This window comes from Penaeus monodon, chromosome 9 (genome assembly GCF_015228065.2).
Source record: "Penaeus monodon isolate SGIC_2016 chromosome 9, NSTDA_Pmon_1, whole genome shotgun sequence".
In the NCBI taxonomy this organism is placed as follows: Eukaryota; Metazoa; Arthropoda; class Malacostraca; order Decapoda; family Penaeidae; genus Penaeus; species Penaeus monodon.
The window spans coordinates 15006725-15026724 of record NC_051394.1 but is presented as its reverse complement, the minus strand read 5'-3'; the positions used below and the strand labels follow the sequence as shown (position 1 = coordinate 15026724).

General features: G+C 38.7%; 1 protein-coding gene across 1 annotated transcript in view; it reads left to right on the top strand.

Moving 5' to 3' along the window:
* The window catches only part of LOC119576629 (glycine receptor subunit beta-type 4-like), a 31552-nt gene that overhangs the window by 6325 nt on the left and 5227 nt on the right, over window positions 1-20000 (top strand). The window contains exons 2-4 of the mRNA XM_037924286.1: window positions 18373-18564; window positions 19103-19197; window positions 19288-19355. Of these exons, the coding sequence (XP_037780214.1) occupies window positions 18446-18564; window positions 19103-19197; window positions 19288-19355 (282 nt within the window). The 5' untranslated portion in view covers window positions 18373-18445. The remainder of the gene's footprint in view (window positions 1-18372; window positions 18565-19102; window positions 19198-19287; window positions 19356-20000) is intronic.

Here is a 20000-nt window from a genome sequence, read left to right as displayed (position 1 = left end):
CCACCACCACCATCATCATCATCAAAATTACCCCCCAAAATTTATCCCCAACCCCAAAAACCCATTATTATCATAAAATCACTCCACCATTATCATCACCATCACCACCATTATCATCACCATCATCACCGCTATGACCATCATCAACCCCATCACCACCATCACCACCACTATCATCTTCATTACCACAACCACCCCATATCCATCATCCCCTTTCACCACCACCCGCCATCACATCACCCCCACCATCATCATCACCCTTTTTCAGAAATTCCCCACCAACCCCAAACCCCATACCATCATCCCCCATCATCTCATTTTCACCATCTTAACCCCCATCATCATCGCCATAAAACTACCCCCAAACCATCATAAAACCCCACCTTTATAATCAAAATCTAAAACCTCACCATTACCCCCATCATCCCCCTTTACCACCCCCAATAAACACCTTTTAACCTTAAAATCACCTCACCATCACTGTCATCATCACCCCCATACCATCACCTCACCCATAAATCCCCATCACCATCACTTTACCACCCCACCTTTAAACCACCACTACATCACCTAAACCATCACCATCAGACCTCACCCCACCCCATCATCACCCAAATAACCACAACCATCACCACCACTACCCTCACCATCACCCACCACCACATCCCCCTCCCCAACCACCACCATCACCATTTCTCACCACCCCCCATCATCACAGAAACCTCACCATCCACTTTATTACCCCCAATCCACACACCACCACTTGAAAAACCATCCACCCCATAAACCATCATCATAAATCACCCCATTACCCCCCTTTCATCCCCCCTTTCCAAATCACCATCACCTTCACCCCCCACCACTCCCCCCCATCACCACCATTACCACCACCATCATCATCACTACCACCCTCACCACCACCACCATCCACCCTCCCCATCTCCCTATCCCCGGGTGGTACCACCACCATCATCATAAATTTCACCACCACCATCATCCCCCACCCACAAAACCATCCCCATCCCCTTTCCCCCCCCACCCTCACCCCATCATTACCATCACCACCGCCACCATACTACCCCCAACCACCACTCATCACTACCATCCCACACACCACCACAATTTCATCACCACCATCACCACCACCACTCCCATCACAAACTCACCATAAACCATCATCCCCCCCCAAACCATCTAAACCATCACCCCACCATCATAAACCACCACCCCCTACCATCCACTATCATAAACCATCACCTTTTCTTTCCCCACCACCATCATCATCCCCACCACCATCATCATCATCATCATCATCATTATCACCATCACCACCACCATCATCATCACCACCACCATCATCATCATCATCATCATCATCATTATCATCACCACATCATAAATCATAAATATCATCCCCCCAAAAATTTTCATCATCATCTCATAAAATCACATTATCATCACCACCATCATCATCATCATCATAAACCACCATCATAATCATCACCATCACCACCACCTTCATCATCTGCATCATCACCACCACCATCATTATAAACCCACCACCATCCCACCACCCCCATCATCATCATCCCATCCCCCCCCTTTCATCATTCCCTCTTTCCACCCCCCAACCTCATTTTTCTCACCACCAACACCCCCCACCACCTAAATCACATCACCATAACCACCAAATCTTTAAACCACCACCACCATCATCATAGTCATCACCAATCACCACCCAACATCATCTTAGCCATCCCCACCCCCCTTTTTCTCATTTTAAACCCCCCATTATAATCTCCATCACCCCCATCATCCTGGTCCCATAAACCACCAACATCATCTTTGCCCATCAAAAAACCACCACCGCCTCAATCACCACCATCATCCCCACCACCACCACCCATCACATCACTTTTACCACCAAAATTTTATCCCCCACCCCCAAAAAAACCATCCCAAAAAATTATAAATCATCATCACTACCACCATTATCATCAAAAATCACCCACCACTTGCCCATCACAACCCCAAAACACCCCCCCAAAATCACCATCACCACCACTTCTTTTCCCTAAACCAAAACCACCACCACTATAAATCATAAACACCATCACCACCATGGGCCACCCATCATCCCCCACCCAACCATCACATCCCCAATCAGTATCACCACCAACACCCCCCCCCCCATAACCTCATCCCCTTTTCCCCATCATTATCACCATCATTACCAGGGGATCACATCGCCATGACAAACCACCACCATCATAAACCCCCCTCTTTATAATCAAATCTTCACCATCACCTTACCACCATCTAAACCTTTCCACCCCCCATCATCACCTTTAAACCCTTTTAATCCCATAAACCAAATCACTGCCCTAAATCCCCAAACCTCCCCATCACCACCACCATCATCTCTCCACATCACCCAGCTTCCCCACCACCACCATCACCATCACCACCACTATATCACCATCCCCACCACCATCATCAGCAGCAGCATCACCATCATCATTATTATCACCATCAACACCACCACTATGATGACCATCACCACCATCATCATCATCATCACCATTACCACCATCACCCCTACCATCACCATCACCTTCACCACCACCATCATCATCACCATCACCACCATTACCAAACCACCATCATCTTTCAACCCTTTTTACCACCCATCACCCCCATCATCATCACCATCACCCCTATCCCACCGGGGAAACCACCACCCTTATCATCCCCATCCCCACCACCATTATCACCATCACCACCACCATCATCATCACTACCATCACCATCATCACCACCACAATCATCATCACCACCATCACCACCACCATTTAAAAAACCAAAATCCCCTTAAATCATCACCCACCCCCAAATTCATCCCCACCACCCCATAAACCACCCATAAACCCCCCACCAATTTTTCAATTTCAGGCCACCACCCCACTACCATCCACCTACATCACCCTCACCTTTCCTTTTCCCCCCCCACCATCATCGCCATCACCCCAAACCATCATCATCATCACCACCAACCACCATCACACCGCCCCATCCATCACCCGATCATCATCACTATCAACCCCAATCATCCTCACCACCACCACTACTATCCCCAATCACCACCACCTAAACCCCACCCCCCTACCCCAAACCCACCATAAATCACCATCACCACCCATCCCACCACACACCATCATTCCCCATCACCACCCCCCACCATCACTGTTACCCCGCCATCATCCCCCACTACCTCCCCCATCATCATCACCAAAAAACCCCCATCATCACCCCCCCAAAAAACCATCATCCCAACCATACCAAAAACTATCATCATCATCCCCCCACCACCATCACCCCATCCCCACCACCATCATCATCATCACATCACCTTTCATCACCCCCAAAAACCCCAACCAATCATCCCATCGTCATCATCACCTCATCTTTTATCACCAATTCCCCCACCAACCCCCATCATCACCACCCCCCCCCACCCCACCACCTTTCATCATCATCATATTATCCCATCACCACCCCCATCATCACACCACCATATCATCACCCATCTTTCTTCATCTCTCATCACCCATCATCACCCACATAAATCCCCATCATCATCATCATCATAACCACCATAAATCCATCTCATCATCATCTCATCATCTTTCATCATCATCATCCCCATCATCATCATCACCCATCATCATCACCCTCATCTTTCATCATCCCCACCCCCCCATCATAATCATCATCATTATCATCACCACCATCATAAATCATTATCATTATCATCCCCCCCACCACCTTTAAATCATCTCCCCAAACCACTATCATCATCATCTTTCTCACCACCACCTTTCTTTCTCATTATTATCATCACCCCCAAACCCATCATCATCTCATCACCACATCATCATTTCTTTAAAACCCCCAACCATCATCATCATCACCACCCCACCCCCCGCCCCCACCCCCAACCATCATCATCATCATCACATTATCCCCTTCACCCCCAAAACCATCATCATACCACCATCATCAGCTCACCCCCACTATCATCATATCATCATCACCACCACCATCATCATCATTTTTTCCCCTCACCACCCCCTCCCCATCATCATCCCCCATTTTCATCATTATCATAAACCCCCCTTTCATCATCATCATCATCATAAACCACCACCCCACCCCCCATCATCATCATCATCACATCATTTTTACATCACCCCCCCCCACCACCATCATCTTTCATCGTCACATCATCATCAATCATTTAACCACCCCCCATCATCCCCCCACCACCACCACCATCATCACCACCCCCACCATCATCATCATCATCATCCCCAAACCATCATCATCTCATCCATCATCATCATAAACCATCATCATCATTTTCACCCCATCATCATCATAAATTAAATCATCACCCCATCATCACATCATCATCATCACACCCCCAAACCATCATCATCACATCATAAATCATTCATCCCCACCACCACCATATCCCTCTTTCCCCTCCCACCACCAAAATCACCCATCATCACCACCCCCCATCATCATCATCACCCATCATCATCATCATCACCCCCGACCATAAATCTCATCATCATCATCATCACCCACCACCACCACCAACCCCCCTCTCTCATCACTTTCATCACTTTCACCACCACCATCCTCATCATCTAAACACCACCACCATCATCATCACATTTTCATCTTTCCAAATCATTAAACAGCTCCCAAACCACTATCTCTCATAAATCATCATCACCATCATCACCCACCCTCTTTCACATCTCCATCTCATCTCATCATCATCACCCAATAAATCAACGGGAAAATTTTTCGTAGCGAAAATGCTTTATTTTTTTTTTTCCCCTCCAAAAAAAAAAGAAAAAGGGAAGAAAAAAGTGAAAAATTTGGAGTGAAAAGGTTTTAAAAGAAAAAACAGAAAGAAAAGGAAAAAGAGAAGGGAATGAGTAGGGGAAGGGGAAATAGTAAAAAAAGGAAAACAAAGGCCCAAGGGAAAAAAAGGGCGAAAAGGATAAAAGAAAAAGGGGGAAAAAGGAGAATTTTTTTGAAAGAGAAAAGGGGAAAAAAAAAGGAAAGAGAGAAATGATAAAAGGGGAAAATAAATTTCAAAAAAGAAAGCCCAAAGAGGGGAGTCAAAAGGGGAAACCAAAGGAACGAAAGAACTTAGAGAAAGGCTAAAAAGGAAAAGGTGGGGAGAAAAAAGAGGGGGAAACAAGAGGAAAGAGTAAAAATGGGAAAAGGGAATGGGGGTAGGGAAGGGGGCCAGAGGACGAAGGAAAAGGGGGAAAATTATAAGGCTTAATAGAGAGAGAAAAAAATTTAAGAAGAAAGGGGTAAATAAATGAAAAAAAGAAAAAGGGAACCCAGAAAAGCGTGGGAGGAAAGAGAAGGTTTTTAAAAGAAAAAAGAACAATATTTTAAAATTAAGGAAGCACGGGAGAATAAGGTTGAAGAAAAGTCTCCAAGATAAAAATGAATCTACAAAAAAACCCTTTAAATTTTAAAGGCCCCCCAAAAAAATTACTTCAAAACGTCGCCTAAATCCAGTTTTAAATTTAAATTTTCCTTTGGCGTATTCCCCTTTCCCAAAAGCAAAAAACACACCTTTTTTCCGGGAGCTAAAGCGCAAAAGTGCAAGAGAAATTGACGGAAATCAGAGCAAAATCCCGCCAAAAAAGAGGGTTTCCCCCCCCCAAAAAATATTTCTTTCTTTCTTGTGAGGTAATGTTTGTTTACGAAGGGGTCAAATTCGGTTTCTAGTGGGATTTTCCGCCTAAATAAAGGAAAAGAAAAGAAAAAAAGGGGGGGGGAAAATACCCCTTTTTCAGAAGTTTCCAAAAAGTGTCGAACAGATTGGCCATTTTTAATGGGGTGTGAATATTAGTAAAAAATACCCCGGCCCAGAATTTTGGCAAAGCCCGGTACGGGCCCAAAAAGGACAAGGGTTTTTTAAATGAGTAACCAATAGGAGGAAAAAATTGTCATTGAAAAAAAGTTTATTACCCATGGGTGGGACGGAATAAACGAGTTGTTTTTTAAAAACTCGGAACACTGGTAAACACCAAGATCTAATAGACAAACCCGTTAGGAGTTATAACCCGAAGATTGCACTGCCTAGAGAACAAAAGAATTGTTTGCAAAATGCTTCCTGCTTATTTGGGCTTTGTTTTCCAAATATTATCTGAATCAAGTGTTTACGGAAAGAGTAGCTAAAAGGGGTTTTTTCGGGGGAGTTAAATGCTCAAGGTGAAATTCTGGGACAGGAAACCATCACGATCATAACAAATTTTATTTTAAAAAAAATTCCCTTTAAACCCTTTTCCCCCCGAACGGAGCGTCCCGCTAAATGGAAAAGGGCTTTGACAATAAAAATTTTCCCTCTAGAAAACGGCTTTCCCACAGGAAAAAGCATGTGTGGGAAATTTAAAAGGGGGCGGTTTGATTTATAGGGGCTCCGGCTGCCTTCGGGGTAAAAATATTTTTTTTGATGAACGCGGTCGTCCCTTTTTTTACTCAATTAAAACCCTGGGCCCTCCAGGGAAATTTTTAAACCCCTTATCTGTTTTTTTCATAAAGTATCCTGATTTCCCTTTTTAATAAATATTAAAGATACTATGGGCAAGTGGGTAAGGGTTTGTGCATCTTCCTCAAATCCACCGATGTTTGGGGGACTTTTTAATCTGAGGTAGCCTTTGGAAAAAAAAGCTGACCTCTTTCGACGCTAAATATTTTTTGATTTACATCCCCTTTCCCGAAAAGGGGGTAAAAAGTGCAGATTGTTGTATGTTTTAAAAAATCGTCAAGCAGAATGAATTATTAAAAATGTTTTTTTTTTTGTGAAGATAGAAAAGTTTTCTGTCCGTTTTTCCTTCGTTTCATAAATACTATTTAAACGCATTTTAAATTTTAAAAACGAAAACGATTTTTCTTTACAGAAAATTCACTTTGGGGACATACTAATATCAGCTTTTTAAAATTTTCAAACCTCCCATCAAATTTCGAAAAGATGACCATTTTTTTTTGTAACAGAAACACTGTAACTCGAGTGCGTATTGGGGCCCGCAATGACGAAGCTGGATCCCGACAGATTTGCGTGGCTAAAACTATCCTGGGGCCCACGGCAGCTGGCCCCCTCCTCCCCCCACGTGTACACCGCCGCCAACCCCCCCCCCGCTGACACTGGTACGCGGTGGCATTGTCCTTTTTTTGCCTCCCAAATTTTGGGGCAAGGAAGATTTTAGCTTTTGAAAAATTATAGGCCCAATTTGCTTGCAGGGGAGGCGACTCGTGGGGGAAAATCGAGTTCTTAAAAAATCCGTATCTTTTACTCCGTTAACCCATCGACATGGTTTAAAATCCCCCTCCTTTGCTTTCCCTACCAGCTTTCAGATCCCCCTTATTTTTCCATTTTTTTTCTTTTTTTTATTTTTTATCCCCGGGTTTCCCGTTCATAATCATACCGTATATTGTAAAAAGAGTTTGGCTGGTCTGTGTAATTATGGTTTTTTTTAACCCCGAGACAAGGTTTTATAAAAGTTTCTGAAAAAAGCATTATATGTAAAACCCTTTTTTTTCCCCCTGCCCTTTGATGTGCAGGGGCATGTTCCTGTTTTCCCCCTTTCTTCTGTTTCATACTTTATAATGGTTTTTTTTTATTCTTCTCTTTAAACACTTACATGGTTTTCCTTTTTCTTTTTTTTCCATCATCAGTCCCCTCCAGTTGGACGCCCCCCTTTTTTCACTGACCCTTTCTCTCTTTCATCTTTCTTCCCTTTCTTAAAAAGTATTCTTTTTTTATCCTCGGGGGCGTTGCAAATTTGCTTTTTTATTTTTTTAAAATCTTAAAATGCCCCCTTTTTTTTTCATGGGCTCGTCCCTTTTGGGACATCTCCCCAAAACTGCTAATTTTTAAAATATATATTTTCCCCATTTAATTTCTGGCCCCCTTTCCTCCCAAACACTCGGGATTTGTCCCTGGCAGCGGGGGGCGGAAGCTCGTCCAAAACAGCCTGCGGAGGCCCATTGACACACACACCCCATGGTGGTGAAGCTCCCTTTTTGAAGCCTGAGGTGTACTTTTTCCCCAAAGCCAAGGACGGGGACTTTTCCCGTATGTGACGGTTCCCAACGTTTTTCGTCAGAATACAGCCCAATGGTACCATCCCCGTATATCCCTTTAGGTTTTGGGTTTTTTGTCAAAATTCATTTTAGTCATATTGTTGTTTTATCCTCCCCGGGCCCCGATGGAATGATGCTTTGGTGGAAATATTTGTTATTATTTTAAAATTATTTGGGTTTTTTTGAAGTAAACGTTTTTTTTGTAATTGAATATACGAAAATTTGGCAGGAAACATATCACTACTTTTTCATTCTTTTATTTTCCCCGTCGACTGATCTTTCCCGGATGAAATTGACATTTTCGTGTGTAAAGGGGGCTGTCCCAAATTTTCCACAACCACCGACCTTTTTCCCTGGAAATTTCCCCGTGTGAGGGGTTTTTCTGGGAAAAACACCAAAACACAACACACACACACCACACCCCACACACACACAACCCCACACACACACCCCACCACATACAAAACACACCCCACACACACACCCCACCAAAACACACACACACACACAATTAATTTTGTTACCTGAAAAGGGACTAATAATGATTTGCAAAAATCACGCAACAAAAAAGCCACGTTTTGAAACATTCTTTAAAAAACTTCCCCGATCTATTCAAATTTTTTAGTCGCCAAAAAAAAACCCCCTTAGTTTTATCTGAACTGGTATCAAAGCCGTCCCGGAAAGTTGGACAGGCAGCTTCATCGCTTCTTTGAGGTCAAATTTTCACCCGGGGACTAACTGCAACCCCTTCTTTTCCCCGCCGGGAAGAACTGCTGTAAAAAGTAGGCGTTAAAATGCCTTTTTTTTACAAACTTCAACTTTAAAAACCTTCGGATATCATTTCTAAGGGGTCCCTTGTCCATCCCCGGGAACTACACTTCCTGCAGGGAGGGGGTTCCCCCCCCTTTTAGCGCAACCTGGGCCCAACCCCCATTTATTTTGTTTCCCCCCGTCCTCCCCTCATCTTGGGGCGTCTCATGGGTCAGCTTCTGGCTGACGCTGCGCCCCTGGCTTCCCGGGGCATCCTTGGCGTGACCCACTCTCTTTTACCCCTGTTTCTCGGGGTCCCGCTGCCCTTTGGGGAATAACTGTCGACAAGGGTTTAAAGTGGATCGCACTTTCGGGGCCCTCCTTCCCTTTTGGCTTCTTTCTTCATAAACAAAAGGGCGGTGGAGCAGGATGGCAGGTTTATCTTTTCTACTTGCAGTGGCTTTCTTTAAGGCCCCTGGCGTGGGGGATGGGGGCGTGCACCGTTTTCGTGTTCTTGGCGATGGGGGAATTCACCTTCCCTTAAATACATCGGCCCACGGCCCCCGCCGGGAGACTCCTGTTTTTTGGGTTTTGCCCGCCGAGACCCCGGGAAAATACGTAATTTTTTTTTGTGAAGGTTTCCCACATATTTTCCCAAAAATCTTTATTCTGCTTTTTCCCCAAAAAAGTTTTGGAAAAACAATGCTTACATCTCTCTTTTATCAAAGGGTTTCATTGGGAAAAAATTTTCCCCATTTTATTTTTTTTAAAAGGAAGCAAAGAGAAAAACGATCCATCCGCGCACGGCCGTTGAAACTCCCCAAATGACCGGGAGAACCGCCGTCGAAACGGGGGACACGGCGCCGCGGAAAAAAGGAGGGGGAGTGCTACTTTTTTTTTTGCGAAGGCCCAATGCTGGAAAAAAATGCAGAAGGGGGCTCGAAGGGCCCTTTTGGGCCTGGCTGCTTGAAGCGGAGAGAGCAAAAAGGATCGATAAAAAATAGCGGGGGTCTTCCCGCCTACTCTTCCTCGTCCTTCAAAACTTGGGGTACTGGGTTTTACTTACAGGCTTTAAAGCTTAGGGTTTTGGGTAAAACCCGATGGGTCCCATACCCCTGATCGAATGATTTTTGTGGTTTTTTTCTGTGCGTTTTAAATTTGCCTTTGGTTCGTGTGGAAAGCCGTCAAATTTAAAATTTTTTTACCTCTGAGCGTATTTTTTTCTTTCCGTAACGTAAGGAAACCCAGAGCCGGGGGGTTTTTAACCTGGGGAACCCTGGACCAAATAGGGGTCCATGGAGGGGGTTTCCCGGGCCCCGGGGAATAAAATACAAAATAATACGGCCCAGTACTAGAAAACCCAAGAAATAAATCATTATGTGAAAAACCTTTCAGTGGGGGAAAGGGTTTTAGAAAAGCCCCCTAAAAAAAATTATTAAAGGGAAAATTACTTGGAAAAAAACGGGAAAAAAAATCCCCCCGGGGAAACATATCTTCAGGGAATTTTTGCATTAGAAAAAAAAAATTATTGAAAATAAAAAATGAACTACGAAAAGAAACCCAAGGGAAAGTTTCAAAGTTGGTTTTTGAACAGTTTAAAAAAACACGTGAATGACTAGATATCCCCTTTAAAAAATCCCCCTGACATAGACGAGGGAAAAAAAATTTTTGAAAAATGAAGGGATCTATTTAATTTTTATTATTTTTTTTATATTTCCCTTTAAAACATTTGAGGGGCCCATACACTCTTCTCTAAAAAAATCTTCATCCCAAAAAAAAAAAGAAATGGTTTTGAAAAATTTGCTCCCGTGCAGACCCCATTTTTTTTTGGAATTTTTTCTTTAAAAAACCCAATGGGGTAACATATAACGCGTTAGAGTACTGGTTTATTAATCATTACTTCGGGAAATTTAAAACTAGGAACGTATTGTGTTTATAGCTGTTTTTCCCATATCTATATAAAGACTAATATGAAGTTAAAAAAATTCGCAGTACTTTATTATTTTACTTAAAAAGGCTTTTAATTTTTAACCCTAAAAAGGGCTAAATAGACAACAAAATGTAAAAAGGTTTCACTTTTTTTTTTTGAGTTTTATCTTGTTTTTTTTTTTCTCTCTCTCTTTTCTAAGCTCTTTATTTTCTTCTATTCCCATATCCCAGGAAAGAAAATCGAAAAAAAAAATATTTAAGCGATCACTTCTCATGCTATTACTGTGTTTTTTAAACAGATTTCCCCAAAATCAGCCCTAAACATACGATAAAGATATTGATAATGTAAAAATTATGTTTCTAATATTGAAAGGTAATCATAATTTTTAATGAGGGGAATAAAAATACATTAATAAAATAATTTTTTTAATAATAGTAATTGATGATCCCATTGTCAAAAATGATAATAAAAAAATGATAAAAAAATAAAGTTGTTATTATCCAATTATCACCATCTCATCTGACGTATTATTATTATTTGGGGTTTTTATCAAATTTTTTTTATTACTAATACTACTACTCTATTTTATCACTCTTATTAAATTTTTATTACTTTTTTAAAACATCATCCCTTATTACCGATTTTTCTTTATTATTATTATTATAATTTTTCTTTCATTATTTATTTTCATTATTTTTTTATTATCATTATTATTATTATTTTTTAAATTTTTATTATTATTTTTATTTTATTATTATTATTATTATTATTATTATTATCATCTCATTTATTAGATAATGATAATCATTTACTATTATTATCATTTTTTTCCCCGCTATTAAACTTTATTTTATTATTAATATTGTTACATTTTTCATTATCAAATTTTTATCATTACTATTTTTTATTAAATATAAAATTTTTTCTTACCATTACTATTATCTTTATTTATTTAAACATAAGGGTATTTATCATTATGATTTCCCTTATTTCATTAATATTTTTAGCTAGCATTATCATTTTTGCTACAAATTTTTAAATATTAAATTTTCATTACATTGCTACTAAATACCCGCCATTATTGTTATCATCACTACTGTTTAATCAATATTTTTTTTTATTTTGTTTTTTATTAAATTTTTAAATTAAATTTTTATTTTTTATTGTTATCATCGTTTTCTATCATTATTTCCCCAAATTTTTATTTATTATTTGCTATTATTGCCCATTTTCTATCATTATCATCCCCCTCATTACTATTATCATATGATCAATCATCATTTTCGTGGTTGGGCCCCGGCCCTAAAAAAATTATATATAACAAATTTCCTTAAACCAAAGGGGGGACGGGATGGAAATTTCCTTGGGTTAAGGGAAAAATTTGTTTTGATTTTTATTAGCGTCAAAAAAATTTTCCCCGAAAATCTTTTTAGCGTGTGCGATAGAATTTTTATAATAGTGTATATATGTGTTTTTTTAATTTAAAAATATCATAAACCTTTCATACATAAACATTACATACTTTTATATTATAAAATTATAAATTTATATATAGATATATAAATATATATATATAAAAAATATAAAATATATATATATTTTATAATTTTAATATATATTATATATATCCATTTTAAAATATTAAAATTATATATTCCCAAATAAACCCCAGAAAAGTTTTCCCTGAAGTGGCCACTTTTAGTTTTACTGGAAAAAACACACACACACACACACCCCACACAACCACACCCCACACAACCCCACACCACACAACACACACACACAGGGCCCCAAAAACACCAAAACACACCCCACACACACACCAAAATACAACATACACACAACAAAAACATACACACACACACACACACACCACAACCAAAACCCCACACACATGATACTTAATTGTAGTTTTCATTTGTGATGCTCTTGGAAAAAGAGTACGTGGAGGGCCCCCCCGTTCCCTTCCACGGAGAGTGCCCGTGTTACCTTTTTTTTTTTTCATTTTCTCTAAATTTTTTTTTCCCGGGGTTGGGACCAACTGACTTGGGCTGGGGTTTGGGGGCCAAACCTGGTTAAATAAGGGGAATCCCAGGTGAAATTCCTTGCCCAAAAAGCAAAAGCCCGGCCGGTGACTAGAACCCTCAAACCCAGATTGCCGTCTTTCCATCTTTTATTCCCGGGTCTAACCATTCACCACGCGGGGCCTTTTTATATTTTTTAAAATTATATAAAATTTTATATATATTATTATATATATATTATTATTAATTTTATAAATTTTTTTTTTTTAACACCATTTTTTCCCCTTTCAGGAAATCGGGCCCCCCCCCAAATTTTTTATTTTTTAGGATATTTTCTTGATTGGATGCCCTTCCTAAAACAACCGTGGTTTTGGCGTTTAAAAACCCCACCACGGCGAGGGTTTTACTTATGGCACCCGCGTTTTTTCTTCTCAAAACGATATACTTTTTTTCCCCGCCTTTAGATCGTGCTCGGGGTTGGGGGAGTCAGAAACGCAAACATTTATGATTGAACTCGGGGGCCATGAGGGTCTGAGTCCTGGCTCTAACCAATTTACCATCGCGACAGTTTTAAATATATTTTGTATATTTTATTATATATATATAAAATTTTATATATATATATATTATAAAATATATATATAATATATATATATATATATATATATATATATATAATATTAATAATTTTATTATTTTATATTATATATATAATTTTTATATAAAATATATATATATCGCGAATGCACACAAAGTCTCCTATAGTGTGTGTGTTTTAGGTTTTGTAAATTTTTTATGTTTTATATGTTATATATATATACATTATTTAAAATATAATATATATATATATTTTATATATTAAAATTTTATATTAAAATATAAAATTTTAAAATATTTATATTTAAAAATATCATGTAAAATAATTTTATATAAAATATATATATACACATAAAATAATGTATAAAAAAAAAATCCCTTATATTCATTTATATATAATATATATAAAATTTTATTATATATATATAATAATATATATATTATATATTTATATAATAATTTTTACGCATACACACACAAAGTACCGTGCCTATGAACTATTTGTGGGGTTTTCCCCATATTTTTGGGGTTAAAATATAAAAATAAATTATACAACATAAAGTAAATATATATTTTATATTATAATAATATCTTTTTTATATATATATATATATTTTATATATAGTAATGCACACGCCCCACACGCATTTAATATATTATTATTGATATATATTTAAAATATATATATATATACATATTAATATAATATATATATATGTATTTTATTGAAAATATATGGTCCGACGGCAAACTGAATTCGAGGGTTCGGTCACCAACCGCCGCGTTTGTTCCCTTGGGGAAGGAACTTCACCTTGAAATTTCCTACCTACCCTGGGTGGCCCCAAACCAAACCCAAGTCAAATGCTGGTCCCAAACCCGGAGAGGGGAATGATTTTAAATAAAAAAAAAAAAAAAGAAAAAAAAAGGGACCCAAACCCCACTCTCCGTTTAAAGGAACTGGGGGCCCTACCACGTTCTCACTCCAAAACATCAATCCCTGAAAAACTAAAAATTATATCATCTGTGGGCCACGGGGGCTCACACATGAACCCCAAACCCTTTTAAAAAAGAAGAATAATATTATTTATATATATATATATTATATATATAAAAATTTTATATTGGGGCCCTGGTTGGGGCCAAATTTGGGTTTGGCCCCAAAGGACTCAAAAACTGTTTCGACGGCAAACTGAGTTCGAGAGTTTTGGTCACCCGGCCGGGGCGTTGTTCCCTTAGGCAAAGAAATTCACCTCGATTGCCCCACCTAGCCACTTTGGGGGCCAAACCTGCCCAAATCAGTGCTTTGGGCCCCAAAATTTAAAAAGAGAGAATGATTACCTAAAAGGTAAAAAACCGGGAATCTCCGTGGAAAAAGGGAAATGGGACCCTAACCAAAGTACCAAAAACCCAAAAGCACCAACAAAGAAAACTACAAGTATCATGCCTGGAACCCCCGGGGGTTTTAAACATGAAACCCACCGTATAAAAAGAAAATTTTATATATGCATATATATATATACATATATATATTATAAAATATATATAAAATAATTATATATACATATTTTATTATAATCACATATATTATAGTTTTTTATATAGATTATATATATATAATATTTTAGATAAATTTTTAATATGGGATATCATGCAAAAATATATACGTATAATTATATATATATATATATAATATTTTATTAAAATTAAAATATAAAAGTATATATAATTATATATACCCCGAACACACCCGGGGACACAACACTACACACACACAAAACCACACAACACACACCCCACACACACACCACCCCCACAAAAACACACCCACAAAAACAAACACACACACACACCACACACACACACACCCCCATATTATATATATATATATAAAATTTTATATATTTATAATATTTTATATAAGAGAAAAGAGAGAAGAGAGAAGAAGAAGAGAGAAAAGAGGACCCACACACGCACACACACACACACACCACAACAAAACCACCACACACACACACCACACACACACACACAAAACCAAAACCACACATATATATTTTATATATATATATATTATTATATTAAAATTTTTATATATGCATAAATATATATACAAAAAATATATATATATATATATATATATATATATAAAAATTATATATATATTAAAATTAAAACTTAAAATATGAAACATACCAGTAAGCGCGGGGTATGAGACTATTTGTGCAAATTTTGCAATATTGGGGAAAACAAGCCTAGATGCCCGTGGGTGAGGGCATCGTTATATGGAAATTTTTTTCTTTAAATGTTTTCCTAACCAACTACTCCCCAGGGGAAAAATCATTGGGCCCACCCTGTATTTAAAAACCCCAAAAACTGCTACAAAATGTTTTACAGGGCCCTACCTGATTCCAAAAAACCCCCATCGGTGATTTGGGACCAATTTTAATGGTATATATATATTATATATATATATATAAAATTTTATATATATATATATATATAGATATTATATATATATAAACTTATATTTATATATGTTTACATATATCATATTACATAAAATTTGTTTGGGTGTGTGTGGGGTGTGGTTGTGTGTGTGTGTGTGTGCGTGTTTGTGTGTGTTTGTGTGGGGTGTGTGTGTGTGTGTGTGTGTAGTGTTAGGGGGTGTGTGTCCTTGTTTTTGTATAAGGTTTAAAAAAGTAAAAATTAAAGAACGGGTAAGTATAGAAATAAAAAAGATGAAGAATAGTGGGGCAAGATAGACTGATATGGAAATAAATAATTTGACTGTGGGGAATAATAGATAACTGCCTGTAACCCAAAAAGACCGACAGCACATGGGCAAATAATTTTACAAAACCAATAATTCCTAAACATTCCCAAAAAAAGTTTAAGGCGCCTTTGGGGAAAAAAGAGGGGAAACTTACGTAGAAGAATAAAAAAACAGCAAATAAGAAAAAGGAAAATTTTTCATAAGGCCCAAAAGGGCCCCCCCTCAAAGCGACTGGAAAAACAAGCGAGGGAACTGGGCCAAAATTGTGTTTTTTGCGGAGAAAGCCAGTCTCTGGGGGGGAAAATTTAATTTCCTCAAACCCGGCGGCAACAATTTTTAAGGGGGGAAAAACGCTTGCAATTGTTTGTTATTTTCCCTCCCAAATTTGTCGTTCGTGTAAGCGCATTTCGTTTGTCACGCGTCATGTTAGCGGTGGATTGCCCCGCCCCCCTCAGTTTGGGTTTCCCCTTTTATTTGGCTTATCTCGGTTTTTTGGGGTTTTTTTTTTATATGAAAACCACCACCATCATCATCACACATCATCATCAATCATCATCATCATCATCACCACCACTATCATCATCATCATCATCATCATCATCATCATCATCATCATCATCATCATCATCATCATCATCATCAACAGGAAATTATCGATAGCTGAAAATGCTTTATTTTCTTTTTCTCTCGAAAAAAAAGTAAAAGAGAGAAAAAAGTGAGAAAAAGTTGAGTGTAAGAGTTATAGAGAAAAAAAACAGGAGAAGAATAAAAGGAAGAAAGAGTAACGGAAGGAGTAAGAGGAGAGGATGAGTAGAAAGAAAGGAAAAGCAAGAGGACAAGAAAAAAAAGCGATAGAGAGAAAGAGCAAGAGGAAGAGAGGAAGAGTGTAAGAGACAGAGAGTAAAAAAGGAAAGAGAGATGAGAGAGGAAATGAATTTCGAAAAAGAAAAGTCAAAGAGTAAGTCAAAAGAGAAACAAAGGAAGCGAAAGATACTTAGCGAAAGGCTAAGAGGAAGTGGGAGAGAAATAGAGAGAGAGAGACGAAGAGAGAAAGAGTAAGAAATAGGGAAACAGGAAATGGAGGAGGGAAGGAGCAAGAGGAAGAGAGAGTAAAGGGATAATATAAGGCGTAATAGAGAGAGAAAAAGAAACCGAAGAAGAGAGAGTAGATAAAGAAAGAAGTAGTAAAGGGAACAGAGAAAGCGTAGGAGGAGAAGAGAAGGATTTAGAAGAAGAAAGAACGAATACTTTAATGAAGGAAGCACAGGAGAAGTAAGAGGTTGAGAGTAAAGTCTCCGAGACGATAAAAAATGAATCTACAATAAAACTTAAGATGTCAGCGACCCCAATTACTTCATAACGTCGCCTCATCACAGTGTTAATTAATTTCCTGGCGTATTCACCTTCCAAAGCGAAAACACAGTCTTTCCAGGAGCTGAGCGCGAAAGTGCAAGAGAAATTGACGGTAATCAGAGCGAAATGTTGCCAGAAAAGAGGGTGTACAACCCCCTAAAAATATTTCTTTCGTTCTTGTGATGGTAATGATGTTTACGAGGAGAAAATCGGTTTCTAGTAGGAGGTGCCGACTAAGATGAAGGAAAAGAAAAGAAAGAGAAGGGGGGAAAATACGCCTTTTCAGAAGTTTCCATAAAAGTGTCGATACAGATAGTGGCACAGTTAATGAGGTGTGAATATTAGTATGAAATAGTCCGAGGCAGAAGTTGGCTAAGTCAGTCCAAGGACAATGATTTGAAATGAGTAGACGCAATATGATGAACGAAGTATCAGTGAAAAAAGTTTATTTTCAATAGGTGTGACGAGAATATAACGAGTTGATTTTTTAACTCGGGAACACTGGTAACAACACAAGATCTAATAGACTAACAGTTAGGAGTTATAAGCAGAAGATTGCACTGCACATAGAGAACAAATAAGACGTTGTGTGCAGTGACTTCCTGCTTATTTGGGCTTTGTTCCTGAGTATTATCTGACTCAAGTATTTACGAGCGAGTAGCTAGAGGCGTTTCTGAGAGTTAAATGCTCAAGGTGAAAATTCTGTACAGGAATCCATCACGATCATAACAAATGTATTAACTACTTGACCTTTTCCCCAGAACGGAGCGTCTGCTACTGGAAGGACTAGACAATAACATCTCGTCTCTAGGAATCGGCTCCGACGAGGAGAGCATGTGTGGTAACTTAACAGGGCGCGGTCGAGTGATAGGGTCTCCGGCTGCCTTCGGCGTCAAAGTATTTTTCTTGATGAACGCGGTCGTCGTTGTTTACTCATTACGCATGCCCTCCAGGTGACTTTAACCTCTTATCTGTTTTTGCATAACGTATCATGATCCTTTGAATATATATTAAAGATACTATGTCATAGTGATAAGTTCAGTGCATCTTCCTCAAATCCACGCGATGTTGGGCACTTCTTAATCTGAGGTAGCCTTTGGAAAAAAAATGCATGACCTGCTTTCGACGCATAAATGATTTTGTGATTTACATCTCCCTTTCCTGAAGTAGGAGTAAGAGTGCAGATTGTTGTATGTTAATAAATCGTCAAGCAGAATGAATAATTAAAAGATGTTTTTTTTTTCGTGAAGATAGAAATGTGTGCTGTCCGTTTTATCCTTCGTTTCATAAATACTATGAATCGCATTTTAACTTAATAACTGAATACGATATACTTACAGAATATTCACTTAGGGGACATACTAATACCATGCTTAACATTTTCAAACCTCTATCATATTTCGAAATGATGACCATTTTTCTTAGTAACAGAACACTGTAATCTCGACGTGCGTAGTGCCAGCATAATGACGAGAGCTGGATCTCCGACAGATCGCGTGGCTACACGAGTCCTGAGCTACGGCAGCTGGACCTCCTCCTTCACCCCAGCGTGTACGACCGCCGCCAGACTCCAGCTGCTGACACTGGTATGCGCGGTGGCATTGTCCTTTTTGCCTCCAATTATGGGTCAGGAAGATTTTAGCATTATGAATATTATAGGCCCAATTTGCTTGCAGGAGAGGCGACTCGTGTGGACATCGAGTTCTACATCCGTAGCTTCAGCTCCGTTAACCCAGTCGACATGGTAAGTCCTCTCCTTTGCTTTCGTACCAGCTTTCAGATCTCCTTATTCTTTCCATTTTTGTCTTTTTTTTATTTTATCCGGTTCCTGTTCATAACATCATACCGTATATTGTATAAAGAGTTTGGCAGTGGTCTTATGTAATTATGTTGTTTTAACCTGAGACAAGGTTTATAATATGTTCTGAAGAAGCATTATATGTAATCCTTTTTGTCTCTGCTTAGATGTGCAGGGTCATGGTTCCTGTTTTCCTCTTTCTTCTGTTTCATACTTTAGTAGATGGTTCTTTATATTCTTCTCTTTAAACAGCTTACATGGTTTCTTTATCTTTTCTCCATCATCAGTCCATCCAGTTAGGAGCGCCCTCTTTTTCACTGACCCTTTCTCTCTTTCATCTTTCTTCCCTTTCTTAGAAGTATTCTTTTCATCCTCGTGGGCGTTGCACGTTTGCTTTTTGATTTTTTTAAATCTATGCATGCCTTCTTTTTTCTCAGTGGACTCGTCCCTTAGGCAGCATCTCCACATCTGCTAATTAATATATAATATTCACATTTATATTTACATGGCCCCTTTCCTCCCAGGACTACTCGGTGGATTTTTCCCTGAGGCAGCGGTGGGCGGAAGCTCGTCTCAATAAAAAGCCTGCGG